The sequence below is a fragment of the Rana temporaria genome, chromosome 4 (assembly GCF_905171775.1).
Source record: "Rana temporaria chromosome 4, aRanTem1.1, whole genome shotgun sequence".
Classification (NCBI taxonomy): Eukaryota; Metazoa; Chordata; class Amphibia; order Anura; family Ranidae; genus Rana; species Rana temporaria.
The window spans coordinates 116023295-116038809 of record NC_053492.1 but is presented as its reverse complement, the minus strand read 5'-3'; the positions used below and the strand labels follow the sequence as shown (position 1 = coordinate 116038809).

The 15515-nt window shown below is 42.4% G+C and overlaps 1 protein-coding gene across 3 annotated transcripts in view; it reads right to left on the bottom strand.

Moving 5' to 3' along the window:
* Nucleotides 1-15515, bottom strand: part of WDR33 (WD repeat domain 33) — a 162431-nt gene that overhangs the window by 56366 nt on the left and 90550 nt on the right. For all 3 annotated transcript variants that reach the window (XM_040348866.1, XM_040348865.1, XM_040348867.1), the window contains exons 7-16: nt 14005-14102; nt 10833-10959; nt 7559-7713; nt 7283-7361; nt 7089-7199; nt 6909-7003; nt 5310-5396; nt 5095-5234; nt 3770-3922; nt 593-2359 (exon numbers count right to left, since the gene is read on the bottom strand). In XM_040348866.1, coding sequence (XP_040204800.1) covers nt 593-2359; nt 3770-3922; nt 5095-5234; nt 5310-5396; nt 6909-7003; nt 7089-7199; nt 7283-7361; nt 7559-7713; nt 10833-10959; nt 14005-14102 — 2812 coding nt within the window. The remainder of the gene's footprint in view (nt 1-592; nt 2360-3769; nt 3923-5094; nt 5235-5309; nt 5397-6908; nt 7004-7088; nt 7200-7282; nt 7362-7558; nt 7714-10832; nt 10960-14004; nt 14103-15515) is intronic.

Genomic DNA, 15515 nt, shown 5'->3' with positions numbered 1-15515 from the left:
GAATTAGTTAAACTGCTCCTAAAGGGACTTTGTAGACTGTATATGCACATTTTTGTAATTTCTTTACTAAGCCTACTTTTGAAATTAAAGGGTAAGTGAAAATATAAGTTAAAGCCCCTATCCTACCCCACCTTGCTCTCCTAATCAAAACAAATTCATTAATTTGATTATAGAGCTTAGATTCAGACAAATTATTCCCTAATTACTCAGCCTACTCACAGTTTGAAAGCATTCTAACTTGTGTTACCCTGTTCTTCCTCAAGATTATTTTCAGCTCAGCAGGCATGTGCTAGGCATTGCTGTCTTGTATCTGACTTAACAAATGTGCTCTGGCCTGCTATTAGGCGCTGGGCTCAAAGCATGCATACTGAGTGAAATATAAAGTCAAGAAAGAACAGGGCACTAAAAGTTGGAAATGCTGCCTGGTCTTTGGCAGGCTGTGCAGTAAGCATATCAGCACTGTATTATCTATACATATGATCAGGAGAGTGGCAAGATGAGATGAGATGAGACTGTCATTTACAAATTCAGCTACCCTTTAATACTGACGTCTCCTAGCAAAATATTTCCTGTCAGTATTAAAGGCAGTTACCTGGTTGAAAGGCCTAGGACCATCTCCCAATAAAGAGGCTTTCTGTGATGGGGGGTGGGAAGCCCTCGGTGGGTTCTGTTGGGAACTTCCTGGCTGTCCTTGGGGCACTGATTGTCCACGAGCATCTTGAGGTAGTCCTAAATTTGTCCCTCTGCTTTGAGGACCTCTAATTTCATGAGGGCCACCCATATCTGGAGGTCCTCTAACCTCTTGAAGATTACGCAAATCCTGAGGACCCCTCATATCTTGAGGACTTCGTATGTCTTGAGATACATGCATATCAGACGATCCCCTTGAGTCCGGTGTACCTCTCATATGTTGGGGACCGCGCAAGTCATGAGATCCTCTAATTTCACTTGATCTCCTCATATCCTGAGGTCCTCTCATCTCTGGTGGAGCCCTCATATCCTGCTGACCACGCATTTCTGGTGGCCCTCTCATATCATGAGGTCCTCGCATATCAGAAGGGCCCCTCATATCATGACCACCTCTCAGATCCTGTGGGCCACGCACATCGGGACCACGCATTTCAGGACCTCCCCTCATATCCTGTGGACCACGCATTTCAGGACCACCCCTCATATCTTGTGGGCCACGCATTTCAGGACCTCCCCTCATATCTTGTGGAGCGCCTCTCATATCCTGGGGTCCACGCATTTCAGGAGGGCCGCGCATATCAGGTGGACCTCGCATATCCTGAGGTACTCGCATTTCTGGGGGACCACGCATATCAGGGGGACCACGCATATCCTGAGGGCCACGCATATCAGGTGGTCCCCGCATTTCTGGAGGACCACGCATATCCGGAGGACCGCGCACATCAGGGGGAGCTTGAATATCCTGGGGTCCATGCATGTCTGGAGGGCCCCGCATATCTGGGGGGCCACGAATGTCATATGGACCTCGCATATCAATAGAATTACGCATATCAGGTGGCCCTCTCATGTCCTGAGGGCCTCGCATGTCTGGTGGCCCCCTCATTTCCTGAGAGCCACGCATATCTGGTGGTCCTCGCAAGTCTGGGGGACCTCTGATATCCTGGGGTCCATGCATATCTGGAGCAACTCTCATATCCTGAGGAGGACCTCTCATGTCAGATAGGCGAGGTGCATGTACTTCAGGAGGTCCTCTCATATCTTGAGGTCCACGCATATCTGTAGGGCCTCTCATTTCCATTGGTCCATGTCCAATTAATGGTCCAGATGGACCTCTTAAGTCTTGTGCTGGATGTCCCATAAGCATACCTTGATTAGGCCCCTGATTATCGCGCAGTCCATGAGGGCCTTGGGCTCCTCTAGGAGCCACACCCATAGGTGGCCCCTGAGGACCAGGTGCTCCTTGCATGCCATGATGTGGAGCCTGTACTCCTAGAGGACCTTGTGTCACTTGAGGACCCAAATGACCTGGTGGCCCGGAAGCAGCTTGAGGACCCTGGGGTCCCATTGGTCCATGAGAAACAGGAAGTCTGGGCATTCCAGGATGCATTTCTTGAGGTCGTATATTCTGTGGTCCAGGACCCATGAAACCCTGTGGACCTGCAGATAGAGGAGGCCCTTGTGGTCTAAATTGTCCTTGAGGGCCAGGTGGCATGCTCATTGTCATCTGCTGGGGTGGAAGAGATTGCTGAAAACTCATTGGAGGTTGAGTCTGTGGGCCAGGTGGAAAAGCAGAAGGCATTGGAGGAGGTACACCCAAAGGAGAAGCAAGTCCCTGTGTCTGCCCTGGAGCCTCTGCCTGCTTCTGGGCTATTCTTTCAATTTTCAATTGCTGAAAAGAAAAGAAACCATGAATGTATAAACTTGCAACACTAACAAAGTAAATATAAATGTACACATTTACATCAGAATAATGCCACCAACTAAAAAGGACACACTTTAAATGGAACATGTTGCGAAGACGGAAACCCCAGGTGACTAAAAAATTATCCAATGCATTGGGGCCGTGTCTGCACTGCAAGGGTAATTGCCGATTTTGGTCTCCACACAGCTGCTTCTCCCTCATGCTCCAGAGGCCTAGGGTTCTGACATCAAGACCAAAGTAGGGTCTAAAGCTCTGCAATGGATGAGATGACAGTCCATCTCCAGAGCGTGGGAGAGTGCCCTCTGCTGAGGGAGAGGAAGATCAGGCTCTCCCCTAGATAAAATGAGCTACCAACGCATGAAGTGCAGGAGCAGCCATGCTGCTAGGGATATGTTTTTAGCTGCCCAGAGTGCTTGTGCTTTAAGCAATTATTTTTTTGGTTGGAGCAGTTAAAACGGGAGTTCACCCATTTCTAAAAAATTTTTTTTTCTTCCCCTAGATTCCTGCTCGTTCGGTCTAGGGGAATCGGCTATTTGTATTAAAATATGAGCCGTACTTACCCGTTTTCGAGCTGCATCTTCTTCCGTCGCTTCCGGGTATGGGTCTTCGGGAGCGGGCGTTCCTTCTTGATTGACATTCTTCCGAGAGGCTTCCGACGGTCGCATCCATCGCGTCACTCGTAGCCGAAAGAAGCCGAACGTCGGTGCGGCTCTATACTGCACCTGCGCACCGACGTTCGGCTTCTTTCGGAAAATCGTGACGCGATGGATGCGACCGTCGGAAGCCTCTCGGAAGACTGTCAATCAAGAAGGAACGCCCATTCCCGAAGCCCATACCCGGAAGCGACGGAAGAAGATGCAGCTCGAAAACGGGTAAGTACTGCACATATTTTAATACAAATAGCCGATTCCCCTAGAGAAAACGAGCAGGAAGCTAAGGGGAAAAAGTGCCCTATAAGGGTGAACCCCCGCTTTAACTAAATAGAAGGTATATTTGGAATATTTTGCAGTTGTAAGACATCTACAGAAATATTTTTATGCCTACCCACCATCAGGTATACAAGCATAGCAGGCCAAGGTGTGAGCTGTACAATTATATATATATATTTTTTTTTAGCTATATAATCATGATTTTAGTTTTTCTCAAAAGTAATATAAAAGTACAACCACGCTTACTAATATAAATAGGCTGGAATGTAATAATTGCCACCCGTATGGAAAAACACATGATAGTTTAGACTTGGTCGTATGCTTGTATGGCTGAGGTGCGTTAAGATTGGTGTGTGTGTCCAACAAGACAAAAACTAGCAAATGCTCACATTTGCACAATTATATTCACATTGTTTTTGTTTTTTTAAATATGCACAAACAAACATACTTCCAGCAGCTGGGGGTTAGTATACTGTAGTGCTGCCATTTCCTGCTCAATCTCAGACTGATTCTTTTTCTTCTCATCAGGTTTCACCTCTTCTTTCCGTTCAGGAGCTGCTTCTGAAGATGGCATAAGTGGTACTTTATTCTGCAACCATGCCTATGTATAAAAACAAAGACAAAATGGTCATTGTGTATAATGTTATAAGATGCAAGTTATAATAGGACAAAAATCTTTACAGCTACACCTAAAAATACCATTGACGCTCCATATTTTTGCTGCCTAATTAACGTAAAACATAATGGTCACCTCAGTTGGGCAAAACTGAACTTTCTCTTCTCAGAAGTTCCATAAAGATAAAATGGTACCCTATCGGTCTCTTCTCTCATAAATGTTGCGCTCTGCCATTAACACATGCATGAGGGACCAACGTGTGTGTTCTCCTTTGCGTGTAAGCACGAGGAGTTGGGGGCTCTTTAAAATTATTATTATTTTTTTTTTTTTACACATTTTGTGGGATAAACTTTATTGCTATTACAAGGTATGGACAACATCCCTTGTGATAGCATGGGCCGTGACAGGTTTTCTTTATGGAGAGATCTGGGGTCTGTTAGACCCCAGATCTCTCCTCTGGCTTCCAAATCATCTGATCAAATAGAGACTGGTTTGATCAAATGCTGAACAAGGCGGTATCAGCCGATAAAACTCTCATTGCTTCTGGCTTCTGATCTCACAAAGGGGAAGGAACAACATCAGTTACTCTCTCCCTGTTCAGTGCAGCCTATGCTGTGGGTTGGATCGGTCCTGGGCTTCCTGATACAACGGGAGAGGCCAGGAAAGGGCGATGGCAGGGGGTGGTGAATGATACCTCTTTTTTCCACCTGTAAAAAGTGATCCAGCGGCTTTATAGGAAACATGGTGATAGACTCAACCATGATACCGGTATAACCACTTCAATATGATGCCATATATATGTACGGCAAGACTGAAGTGGTAAAAGTGGGAACTTAAGGCTTACCCTCCCCTAAATTGAACTCTTAAAACTTAACCTATCCCACATTACTTAGCTCACCAGGGAGCAACTACACTACAACTGGCAGATCATGCACTTAAAAATACCTACTTCTGGCACCAGGCTCCAAGAGCAAAAAATCCAAATACACTGTACCTTGCCCAAAAGGCAAACACACTCCATTCTTTCCCATTAACATTTTTGTTCCTGTGTGCATGGCTGCTAATTTGAAACCAACAAGACAGTTTGCAAGAGTGTTTCACAGGAAAACGGGAAGATGGGTTTCTAAAAAGTGTTATAAAAATTGTTTTGCACTAACTTGTTGAAACTGAGCAGGGATGGGCTTTGCATATGGAACCTTCTTTTGTGGAACTTTCTTCTGGTCTTTCTGCATCAGCTCATCCATTCCCCAGTCCAAACCAGGGATGGTCATCTCCACAGCACTTGCCTCTTCTTTTCCTAAAAATACATAAAGACATGTTACACTCAGTACCCAACACAGCTGAGAAAACAACAATTCTTACATTTCCTTACCCATTTGTTCTTGTTCCATTGCTATTTTCAGTTGTTCTGGAATACCCATTCCCGGAATTACTGCAAGATTGTTTGGCTCAATATCGTCTGAGGAGAAAAATATCACATTACATTAATTATTGGTTTACAAGTTTTATATTCAGGCTCGCAACATTTGAAGATTGACAGCTGTATGTGGCTGCACCTTTAACCACTCCTAATTTATATCCATTTTGATTGCATGTTTGGCACACATTAAGGAAATTTACAAAAAGGGAAAACTAAATACTGAACAATTTCTGCTTCTTTAGAAAATATTTAAGTTCCCTAAATTTTTACAACACAAAATACATTTAAAAAAAAATACCAAATTATAGCATTTGTCGTCTCAAAAGGTCCACATGTAGATACAAAGCATTCACAAAGAGCAGAAATTGCCCACTTCACAGTCTAAACTAGTCTTTAAAAAGAGAGGTGTGTGATATTTTTTTCCCCCCACAAACATACTTTCCTAGGGAGAGGCAGCATCAGTCCGTTGCTGCATCTGTCCCCTGCCGGCTCCAACACTGAGCAGAGAGCTGGTGACCCTCGCCTCCTGGAGCGCTGGGCTGTGGAGGGGGTGAAAGCGGCCGGCTCAGGTTCTCCGTGGCACATATAGACAAAGGCCCAGTGAGACAAGGGCATAATGATCTAGTATGCATCGCATACTAGTCCATCATGAAATACTTGCCTTGGAACGATGCCCTGGATCGGCGTCGGCCTTCCGATTGCAGCGCGGACATCTTCCACCGGAGTTACTTCCGGGTTTGCGGCTCCGGTGCGGTGATTGGCCGGAGCCACGATGACGTCACCCCCGCCCATGTGCGTGGGAAACGCTGGTCTCGGCATGACTCCTGAAGAAACGGCACCAATGGGCCGTTACTTCATTACTCATGCGCTGATGACACCGGCAGCAGCGCATACACTGAATATCTCCTAGACTGTGCAAGGTACCTACAGGTAAAGCTTTGTTATAGGCTTAACTGTAGGTAAAAGTTGCATAACAGGGTTTACTACTACTTTAAATGTCTTTTGTAGAATTTGATAAGATGACCAGGATTGATTTGCCAGCATTGTTCATCTCCAAATACATTTACAAAACAGACACATGGGGCCAACAAATATTGATATTGTGGGTCAGGCCGCGTACACACGGTCGGACAAAACCGATGAGAATGAACCGAGGTTCAGTTTCATCGGTCCAAACCGACCGTGTGTATAGCCCGCTGCCTGATCGGTCCAAACCGATGGTTAGTACAGAAAGCATCGGTTCAAAACCCGCGCATGCTCAGAATCAAGTCGACGCATGCTTGGAAGCATTGAACTTCGTTTTATTCAGCACGTTGTGTGTTTGACGTCACCGCGTTCTGACCCGATCGGTTTTTGGAACGATGGTGTGTACGCACATCAGACCATCGGGCCACTTCAGCGGTGAACCGATGGAAATGGCCCATTGGACCATTCTCATTGGTTTGGAACGACCGTGTGTACGCGGCCTCACAGTGCAATCAACCAACACTAAAAAGACAGATACAGTGTAACTGCTAAAGACAACAGCTAGTGGGGACCGGCGATAGTTACCATATTCCACCCCATCCTCTGACATTCCAGGGAGAAGGTTCAGATTGTAGCGGTCTCTCATTTTGTCCCCAGGACGATTTCTAGTCCAGAATTTGCTAGAAAAAAAATTTAAGATAAGCATCATTGACATTCATCGTTGACTTTTTTTCCAGTGGGTGAAGAATAACTGATTAAGTATACCTGGTGTGATCATTGGATCCAGAGCACAGAATATGTCCAAGAGGATGCCAAGCAAGACTCCATATCATTCCTTCATGAGCTATCTCCATACCACCCACTTCTTTCTCTATTCTATGATAGAGGAGCAACACATGTATCAGTGCACTGAAAAAGTCCAGGGTGAGCACCATTAGGTACACATGAGAAATACATACCCAACATGCCAGAATAAAAGAGAACCATCAGAGCCACCACTGGCAAAAAGACCTTCATGTACTGGATGCCAAGCCACAGCTAAAATAGGTAGAAATAACATCAATTCATGGTTCTCTAGTCAAGAAAGAAGTACCTGCTACAACGAATCAGATATACTGATCTGATGTCAGTACATTCTGTTTGACTGCTGTATGTTACTGCACTTTTCTACTTGCATGGTTAATTGACTAAGCATGTTTTGTTCACATAAAAAAATTAGGAAAGGGTAGACCGACCTGTAGCTTCTTTTTTGTGGCCTCTGAAAACTTGCAGCTCCTCACGAAGGTTGCGGATATCAAACAGTTTGCAAAGATGATCACGCGATGCTGTAAGTAACCAATTTCCATTCAAATTCCACTTAACCTCCATTACAGTATTCTTGTGAGCGTGTCTATTGGGGATAGAACGGAACATGTGAATTCTATATAAATGCTGCTCAACGATTGATTTATAAAATAGACATGCAGATACTTTGTGCAGTACTAGAGCCGTTTTGCACAGTATGCAATCAGGTTTTGTTTTCTACTCTTGGGGAATACTGGTTCAAGGAATCTGACTAAATGTTACAACAGCCTCAAGTCTGGTCTAAATTTTCGCTTTTCCATGTTTCACAAATGATGCCCAAGGTAGTAAAGAAAACACACTAACTATACTGTTGTGAACAGAAATAAAATGATACAGTGCCTTGCAAAAATATTAAAATATTCACCCCCTTGGCGTGCGTTTCCAGTTTTAGTCCATTACAACGTGGAATATTAATTTTTGGGGGGGGCTTTGCACAGTTTTTTTTTTGGGAGACAAACAAGTCAGGCAAGAAAACAAATCTTCAGTGGGCATAATTATTCAGCCCCTTTGCTATGAAACCCCTAAATAAGATGTCAAACTGTGTGCAATAGAAGTCTCACATGATCTGTCACATGAGGTCAGGATACATACAATACACCTGTTCTGAAGGACTTCTGAGACTACAACACCACTAAGCAAGCAACAAGATGACCAAGGAGCTCTCCAAACAAGTCAGTGAAAAAGTTGTGGAGAAGCAAAAACTGAGGCCTCATGCACACTGGACATTTTTACAGCAGCCGTTTTTGGCAGTAGATGTTTTTTTCTACAGTCATAAAACTTTCCATCATGTTATCCTATGTGTCTATGCACACACAGGCTGTTATCAGCAGTTTTGGGCAGTGGCGTTTTTGAGCAAAAAAAGACCCCAAAACTAGTGGGTTCTGATAGACGTTTTTCAGCTGAACCTTGCCCAGGACCAATTAAAAATGCTAGTGTGAGTGCACCCTTAAAAGAAATTAAACACTACTGCATCTCAAAATAGAACATCTGTTTATTTTTAAGACGTGGGAAGGAGTCCTTTTCCTCTCTGTGACATCCATCAAAAGATCTTTTCGTCTACAGTCCCATTAGGTTAGCTCTAGCTCCGTCTCAAGCTGAAGTTTCTCGATTCTCCGAACATTCCAATGGAAAGCTCACCAGGGGAAAAAATGTATTCCACAGAAAGGAAAAGGAGGGTTCAACTTACCGCAAATATACATTGAGGCCTCATGTACACTGGACGTTGGCTGTAGAAAGCTGTAGCTGCAGAATGAGTTTTGCAGTAGCGTTTTTTTTAGAGTTCGCATTTTTAGCAAAACTATGGGCCAGATTCACAGAAGAGATACGACGGCGTATCTCCTGATACGCCAGCGTATCTCTGAGATACGATTGTCGTATCTATGCGGCTGATTCATAGAATCAGTTACGCATAGATAGCCCTAAGATCCGACAGGTGTAATTGACTTACACAGTCGAATCTTAGGATGCAATTCTAGGCCGGCCGCTAGGTGGCGATTCCATTGCGGTCGGCGTAGAATATGCAAATGACTAGTTACGGCGATTCACGAACGTACGCTTTACCCGTCGCTCAAACTTTACGTTGTTTCCGTCAAGATACGCCGAGTAAAACTAAGGCTGCCCTCTAGGTGGACTAGCCAATGTTAAGTATGGCCGTCGTTCCCGCGTCGAAATTTGAAAAATCACGTTGTTTGCGCAAGTCATCCGTGAATGGCGCTGGACGCCATTTACGTTAACGTCGAAACCAATGACGTCCTTGCGACGTCATTTAGCGCAATGCACGTCGGGTAATTTGACGGATGGAGCATACGCAGAACGTTCGGCGCGGGAATGCGCCTAATTTAAATGGTGCCCGCCCCATTTGAATTAGGCGGGCTTGCGCCGAACAGATTTACGTTACACCGCCGCAAGTTTACAGGTAAGTGCTTTGTGAATCAGGCACTTACTCTGTAAACTTGCGGCGGTGTAACCTAAATGGGATACGTTACACCGCCGCTGCGCAACGTATTTGTCTGTGAATCTGGCCCTATATTCTTTTACAAGAGTTTTTGGCTCAAAAGCACTTTTAAACGCCAAATCGATGCATTTCTCAGAGTTTTTACAGCTGAAAAACGCCTCTTCAAACCCACTAGTTCTTGGGGGGTTTCCAGTCAGAAAACGCCCCTCACCAAAAACGCTGATAAAAGCCTATGTATGCATGAACACCTGGTATAACATACTGTGTTTCCTCGAAAGAAAGGCCTACCCCTAAAATAAGACCTACCCCTATTTTCGGGAAGGGCTGCAATATAAGCCTACCCCAAAAATAAGCCCTAGTGTGGAGTGCTTGTGTGTATAGAGTATACACTACTCCGTTGCAGTAGTGTATAGTGTAGACCGTGTGTGTCAATTGTGCCAAGTACCTTCAGAATACAGGCGCTCTGCGATCAGCTGATCTGCTGCTTGTCTCCTCCTCTCTCCCTCCCCCCCCCCCCCCACAGTGCTCGGAGCAGAGAGGAGAGGTTCGGCAGGCTAAGGAAGTGGAAAACTGCACTCAGTTGGTCTCCCCCTCTCCGAGATGTCAGCGAGGGATTTCAGCCCCCCTCCCTGTGCAGAGCTCCGGCAGGCAAAGCAAGTGAGGAGCTGCACTCAGCTAATGTCTCCCTCTCCGAGTTGTCAGCGGGGGATCTCGGGCCCCCCTTCCTCTGCAGACCTCCGGCGTGTCACAGGCAATATAAGAAGGTATGTGGCACTACATCTCAGCATGCAGCAGTTTTGCATTGTGTGATACCAACATTCTGCAAGCACTTTTACACAGGGGATTCATGACAGGTAGGGAGAGACAGCACATGGCATAAGACCTACCCCGAAAATAAGCCCTACTGTGTCTTTTGTTGTCAAAATGTATATTAAGACCCAGGCTTATTTTCGGGGAAACACGGTACTGGGAGTTTACTAGCTGCAGAAAAAAAAAACGCCTGAAGCCAAAAACAGCAGCTGTAAAAATGTCCAGTGTGCATGAGGCCTAAATCTCAAAGTTAATATGCTCACTAAACAATCAGAAATCAAAGAAAAAAGGTCTGTATTCAGGGTTTACTTTACTAGAATTGGCCACGAACTTTCCATAAACCAAAAACTTGCGCGTCTTATTTAAAAATACCTTGCTTGGTTATTGGCTGATTAACTTACAGTGTTGCAAGACTCTGTCCATTCTTGGGATCCCAAAATTTTATAGGCTGTTGGCTATCTTTACTTCCAGACACCAGAAGTCCTTTGGTTGGATGCCAGTCAACACATTTCACATCAGCTCCATGCCCTGAAGGTGAGACAGTTTTTATTTATTGTAATAATTGTAGGCCAACAAGAATCAGGGGCACCCTGCAATGTTTTGCTAGGTCACACACTATACAAAAAAAATAATTATATCAACCAATGATATGTGAACCTTCTGACAGGTTCAAGAGTTACTTCTGTGTGCTGAATTTTTTTTTCTGCATGCTAAGATTTTAGTAAGTTTAACCAATTTGAGTAGGTTTCTTTAGTTATTTCAAACACAATGGATGTTTGGATATGACACACAAAGAATTAAAGGGCACTGCCAATAAGTGTACAAAAGAGAACGGAGAATCACTGCCAAAGAGAATCTAGCATGGCACAGAAAAAAACCCCACAAAATGTGTATTCCCTCAAATGAATCCACATAATGTGTCTATTCCCTCTAATGAATCCAACTTAGGAAGTAAGTGAACGTCTGGCAGTTAATATGGAACTAAAGTCAGAAAAGGAAAAAAAAAAAAATCTCACACCAGCCAATCAGGATACCAAAGAATGGAACCTGGAATATATTCTGGCACCAGCAAGGGACCTCACAGGCATCAGACCATTGAATAGAGGTGAAAAATCCGACTTCAGTTTCACTTTAAGCGATGCCTTGATGCAATACAAATGTAGTTGGAGTTTGTGTACACAAAAAATTACTTATTCACAGCAGTGAGTTTATGGACAGAGGTTCTAACCATCCCTACGCTATTCAAAAAAAAAAAAAAAAAAAAAGAAGGACAAAACAAACAATTTTGGATACGCAAATAACTTAATGTGTCACAAAAAAATATGGGGCTGACATTGTTGACCTCCTGAAAACAATTAGTTTACTTCCCATCTCTGGTTTCAGCACTTCTGTGTCACAGACAACTCATTAATCATCCTCCTACTTGCTTTATTAAGGTAAAGTTCTGAAGCCAAAGCATCATAGTGGCCAGAAAACTAGCATTTTTATAGGTCAGCAATGGCCGCTTATGCATTTCCATTACAGGTACACCTCATTGATAATGTGAAACCTTGCTTCCACTTAAAAATGACAGACATTTACTTGTTATATTTAATTTAGCAAGCATATTGATTGCATCCATAAGCTCATCTTCAAATGGTCTTTTTTGCTGAGCTACTACTCACTGTGACCAATTTACAGTCACTGTAAACATTTCTGAATGGATCGAGGAAATGTACACATGATCCCCTCCCAAAATGAACGTGTGCAAGGCAAAAGTTCATGATGAATCGCTCAAGGTAAGTAACAGGATTTGGCAGGGTTATTTGTTCTTCGATAAAAAATAAAACCATCATATACATCAAGACATATTTCACTGGAACGTCAGTAATCTTTTAGAAGATGCGAGACTTGAGATGTATTTTATAAATAGGTACACAACAAATTTAGTATCTTCATTTAAATTATTTTATTTCAGAGTTTTTGCTTGTGGTAAAAACCAAAATGTTTAATATTCCTTTAATTCAAGACAACATAACAAAAAAAATATACATTATTGGTAATCAATCTTATCTTTACAGTTTAATACGATTAAAAAAAAAGACAAATCAAAATTGTTTATGCAATTGTTTAACTACTTTTGGCAGAGTGCCACTCATATTAAAAAAGGGACATTATACATATAATAGCCATGCTATTCTTTAGCTCATTGCAAGTTGTGATTTTACTACCCCAAAAAAAAACTTTATATAATGTTTTTATCAGTTTGTTTAGAACTGCCTTTGCTGTAAAAGGTCCTTCCTTTCTATGAAACTTCAGTTTTTGTGATGTGAAAAATTAAAAAAGAAGAAGTCTCCATATAAAAACTAAATACAGAGGATTTTAGATGTTAATATAGATCCCCACCTCTGTCAGTATATTGATGTAAGCATTGCCATATTTCACAAACTTACTCCAAATTGTCAGGATGCGCCTTTATAATGACTGCACGCGTAGTCTCAGTAAAGGAAAAATCAATTAGTATTGTAGCAGAAGTTGTTTAAAAATAAAGTAATTGCTCTATCATGTTTATTATATTGACGTAAACTAATTGAAAGAGAAAACCAAGTTTTTATATCCCTTTAGGCATCCAAGGTTCATAAGTATCAAATTATTTTACCAAAAATCTGTTTCAATCTTAAAAGATTTGGAATCTTTCGGAATATATTTAACATTCCCTATGTTGAAGTCAACTGGTCTTTCAAATTCAGATTAACAGACAATATCGATTCACTTTCTGTTGGTGGAATGTGGCCATTTTGGTGCTATCAATTTTCTAGTAGAGAACAATGCTCTACTAAGCCCCAATGTCAGGATAATTAGATTTTCTAAAACCTCTGGATATGACAAAATGTATGTATTCAAGTTACATACAATGCTTGTTTTAAATTAAAACCATTAATTACAAAATTTGTTGAACAGCACGTTTTCAATATCTTACCAAATTGGGACTCTCCAGATAAAATGAATAGTCTTCCAGAGTCTGTACACATCTAATACAATTAAGACTATCCAAAAGGCTTGCGTTATACACAGTGAATGAGTTTTATATGCCCTTGGATGGGAAATAAAATGCAGGCAACAATGTGAAGTAACATTGCAGTTTTCGGCCAGAAGACGAGAGCCCCCTTGATACTGTACTAAAATCATCATCCAACAAGTCAAGGAAAATTAATAAATAATGTTTTTCCATGGCATTATGGTACCAATACAGCTTTTGATATCACTTTCCATTCTTCTCTGCTGGCTTTCCATTCTTTTGTTAACATTTAAAACGTTCTCAAATCTTTGTGTAAATGTTGTATCCATATACTGTCCATACACAGTATATCTGCCAGACTACACAGCATATCAAGTGCTATGTAAACATGCTTGTGGTGTCAGATCATGCTTAATCTGGAATAGTGTTGGTACCTCTTTGAAAAGTCATTTAGCAGTTATACCTAATGCGACACTGAACCTTAACAGTAACCAAAGTTTTTAAAAGAGTGGCAAGCTTTATAGAAGAGAACACGTCATTTAAATATTTGCTTTCAGAGAGCATTCAAAACCTACCTCGCAATATTCTCTCCTCATGGCATCGAAGAAAGTCCCAAATCCTAACTGTGCCGTCATCTGAACAGGTAGCAAATTTATTATCCGTAGGGGAGAAACTGTTGCATGGAAACAAGCATTATAGGAAAATGTCAGAAACAACGAAGCACTCAATGCTCCTTATAAATGAAAACAACTACTCTGCATATTATGGGGCAGGCATGTATTTCATGGCTTTTTAAATCCATATCCAACAGAGGAAATCTTAAGGCCTCATGCACACAGGACGTTTTTCAAACTCTCCGAGCAGCCTTTCCCCCTGGCAGCAGCATTTTGGCAGAAAAAAAGCCTTAGGCTTTTAAAAGTGTCCAAAGCTTTTATGTGTGTTGACAGACGTCAAGAGCTTGGGCATTAATTCATTTTATTTGCCAGAATAATAATTTATTCTGGCTAATGAAATGAACGAACACTCAGCGCTAAAGGGCCTAGTGTTAAGGTGCGTTAAGCAGCATCAGGCATTTATTTTTGCCAAAACGCTGCAGCTCCTGGACACACTGGCAGAGGATTTTTCTGCCTCTACACACTGCTAAAAGCCAGTGTGTGTATGGACACACAGGCTAGCATGCAGGTGCGTTTAGAACCAGGGGAAAAAAAAGCCAGACGGCCCTAGAAGCAGCTGCAAAAACATCCAGTGTGCATAAGGCCTAAAGAAGGATATTAACACGCATTTCATTTTGGACACACTGGGGTTGATTTACTAAAGGCAACAGGCCTATTTATTTGCAAATAAGTTTTGCCCTAGATTAGTGAATGCGATCAAAATAGACTCAAAGCGATCAGCTTATTTACCATTCGTAGATCAACCCCACTGAGTGTTAATAGTAACTTGTACTCCATTTTAAAAAAACTTTTCAAAGTAATTATCCTACTGAGAAGGCACATGATGCCTGACAATACTATCAACTATAAAAAAAAAAATGTTTTGTACTCCTGTATCGTGTAATTTCACTTTGTTACTGGGGTCTCATTTTCCATGGGGACTCAACAGCAAACTTGAAGGTATGAGATCTTCCACCAATGGCTATGTGGCTCTAAGCTCTCCATAGTGTTAATCTTTGCAGTTGATCATCTCTGAATTAAATACTAGACTAGATTAAGGCTCAACAATTAGCTAGTTGTAATAACATGCCATTTTAACCTCTTTGAATGGTCATATTTTAAGGCTAAACCCATCCAATTTAGTTTTGGGCAAGATACAATTATCCAAGTAATTCTGCCATCTGGACATGCTTCCTGAAATTAAGTTGTTAAATACATTTCAGCCCTTCTGCCCCCCTGCCATTCTCTGTATCAATGAAACATCACTGGCTGAAGATTCTTATGCATTCGACACATCTAGGTATGTCAGATGTCTAGCCCTCCACTGCACTCTGTGGTTCCTTACGTTGAACCTTGCATGAATCCAGGACATGGGTAGTGAACAACAGAGAGCAGTGGGTGACCAGGCATCGGAAGTGTGTAGGATGCTGAAG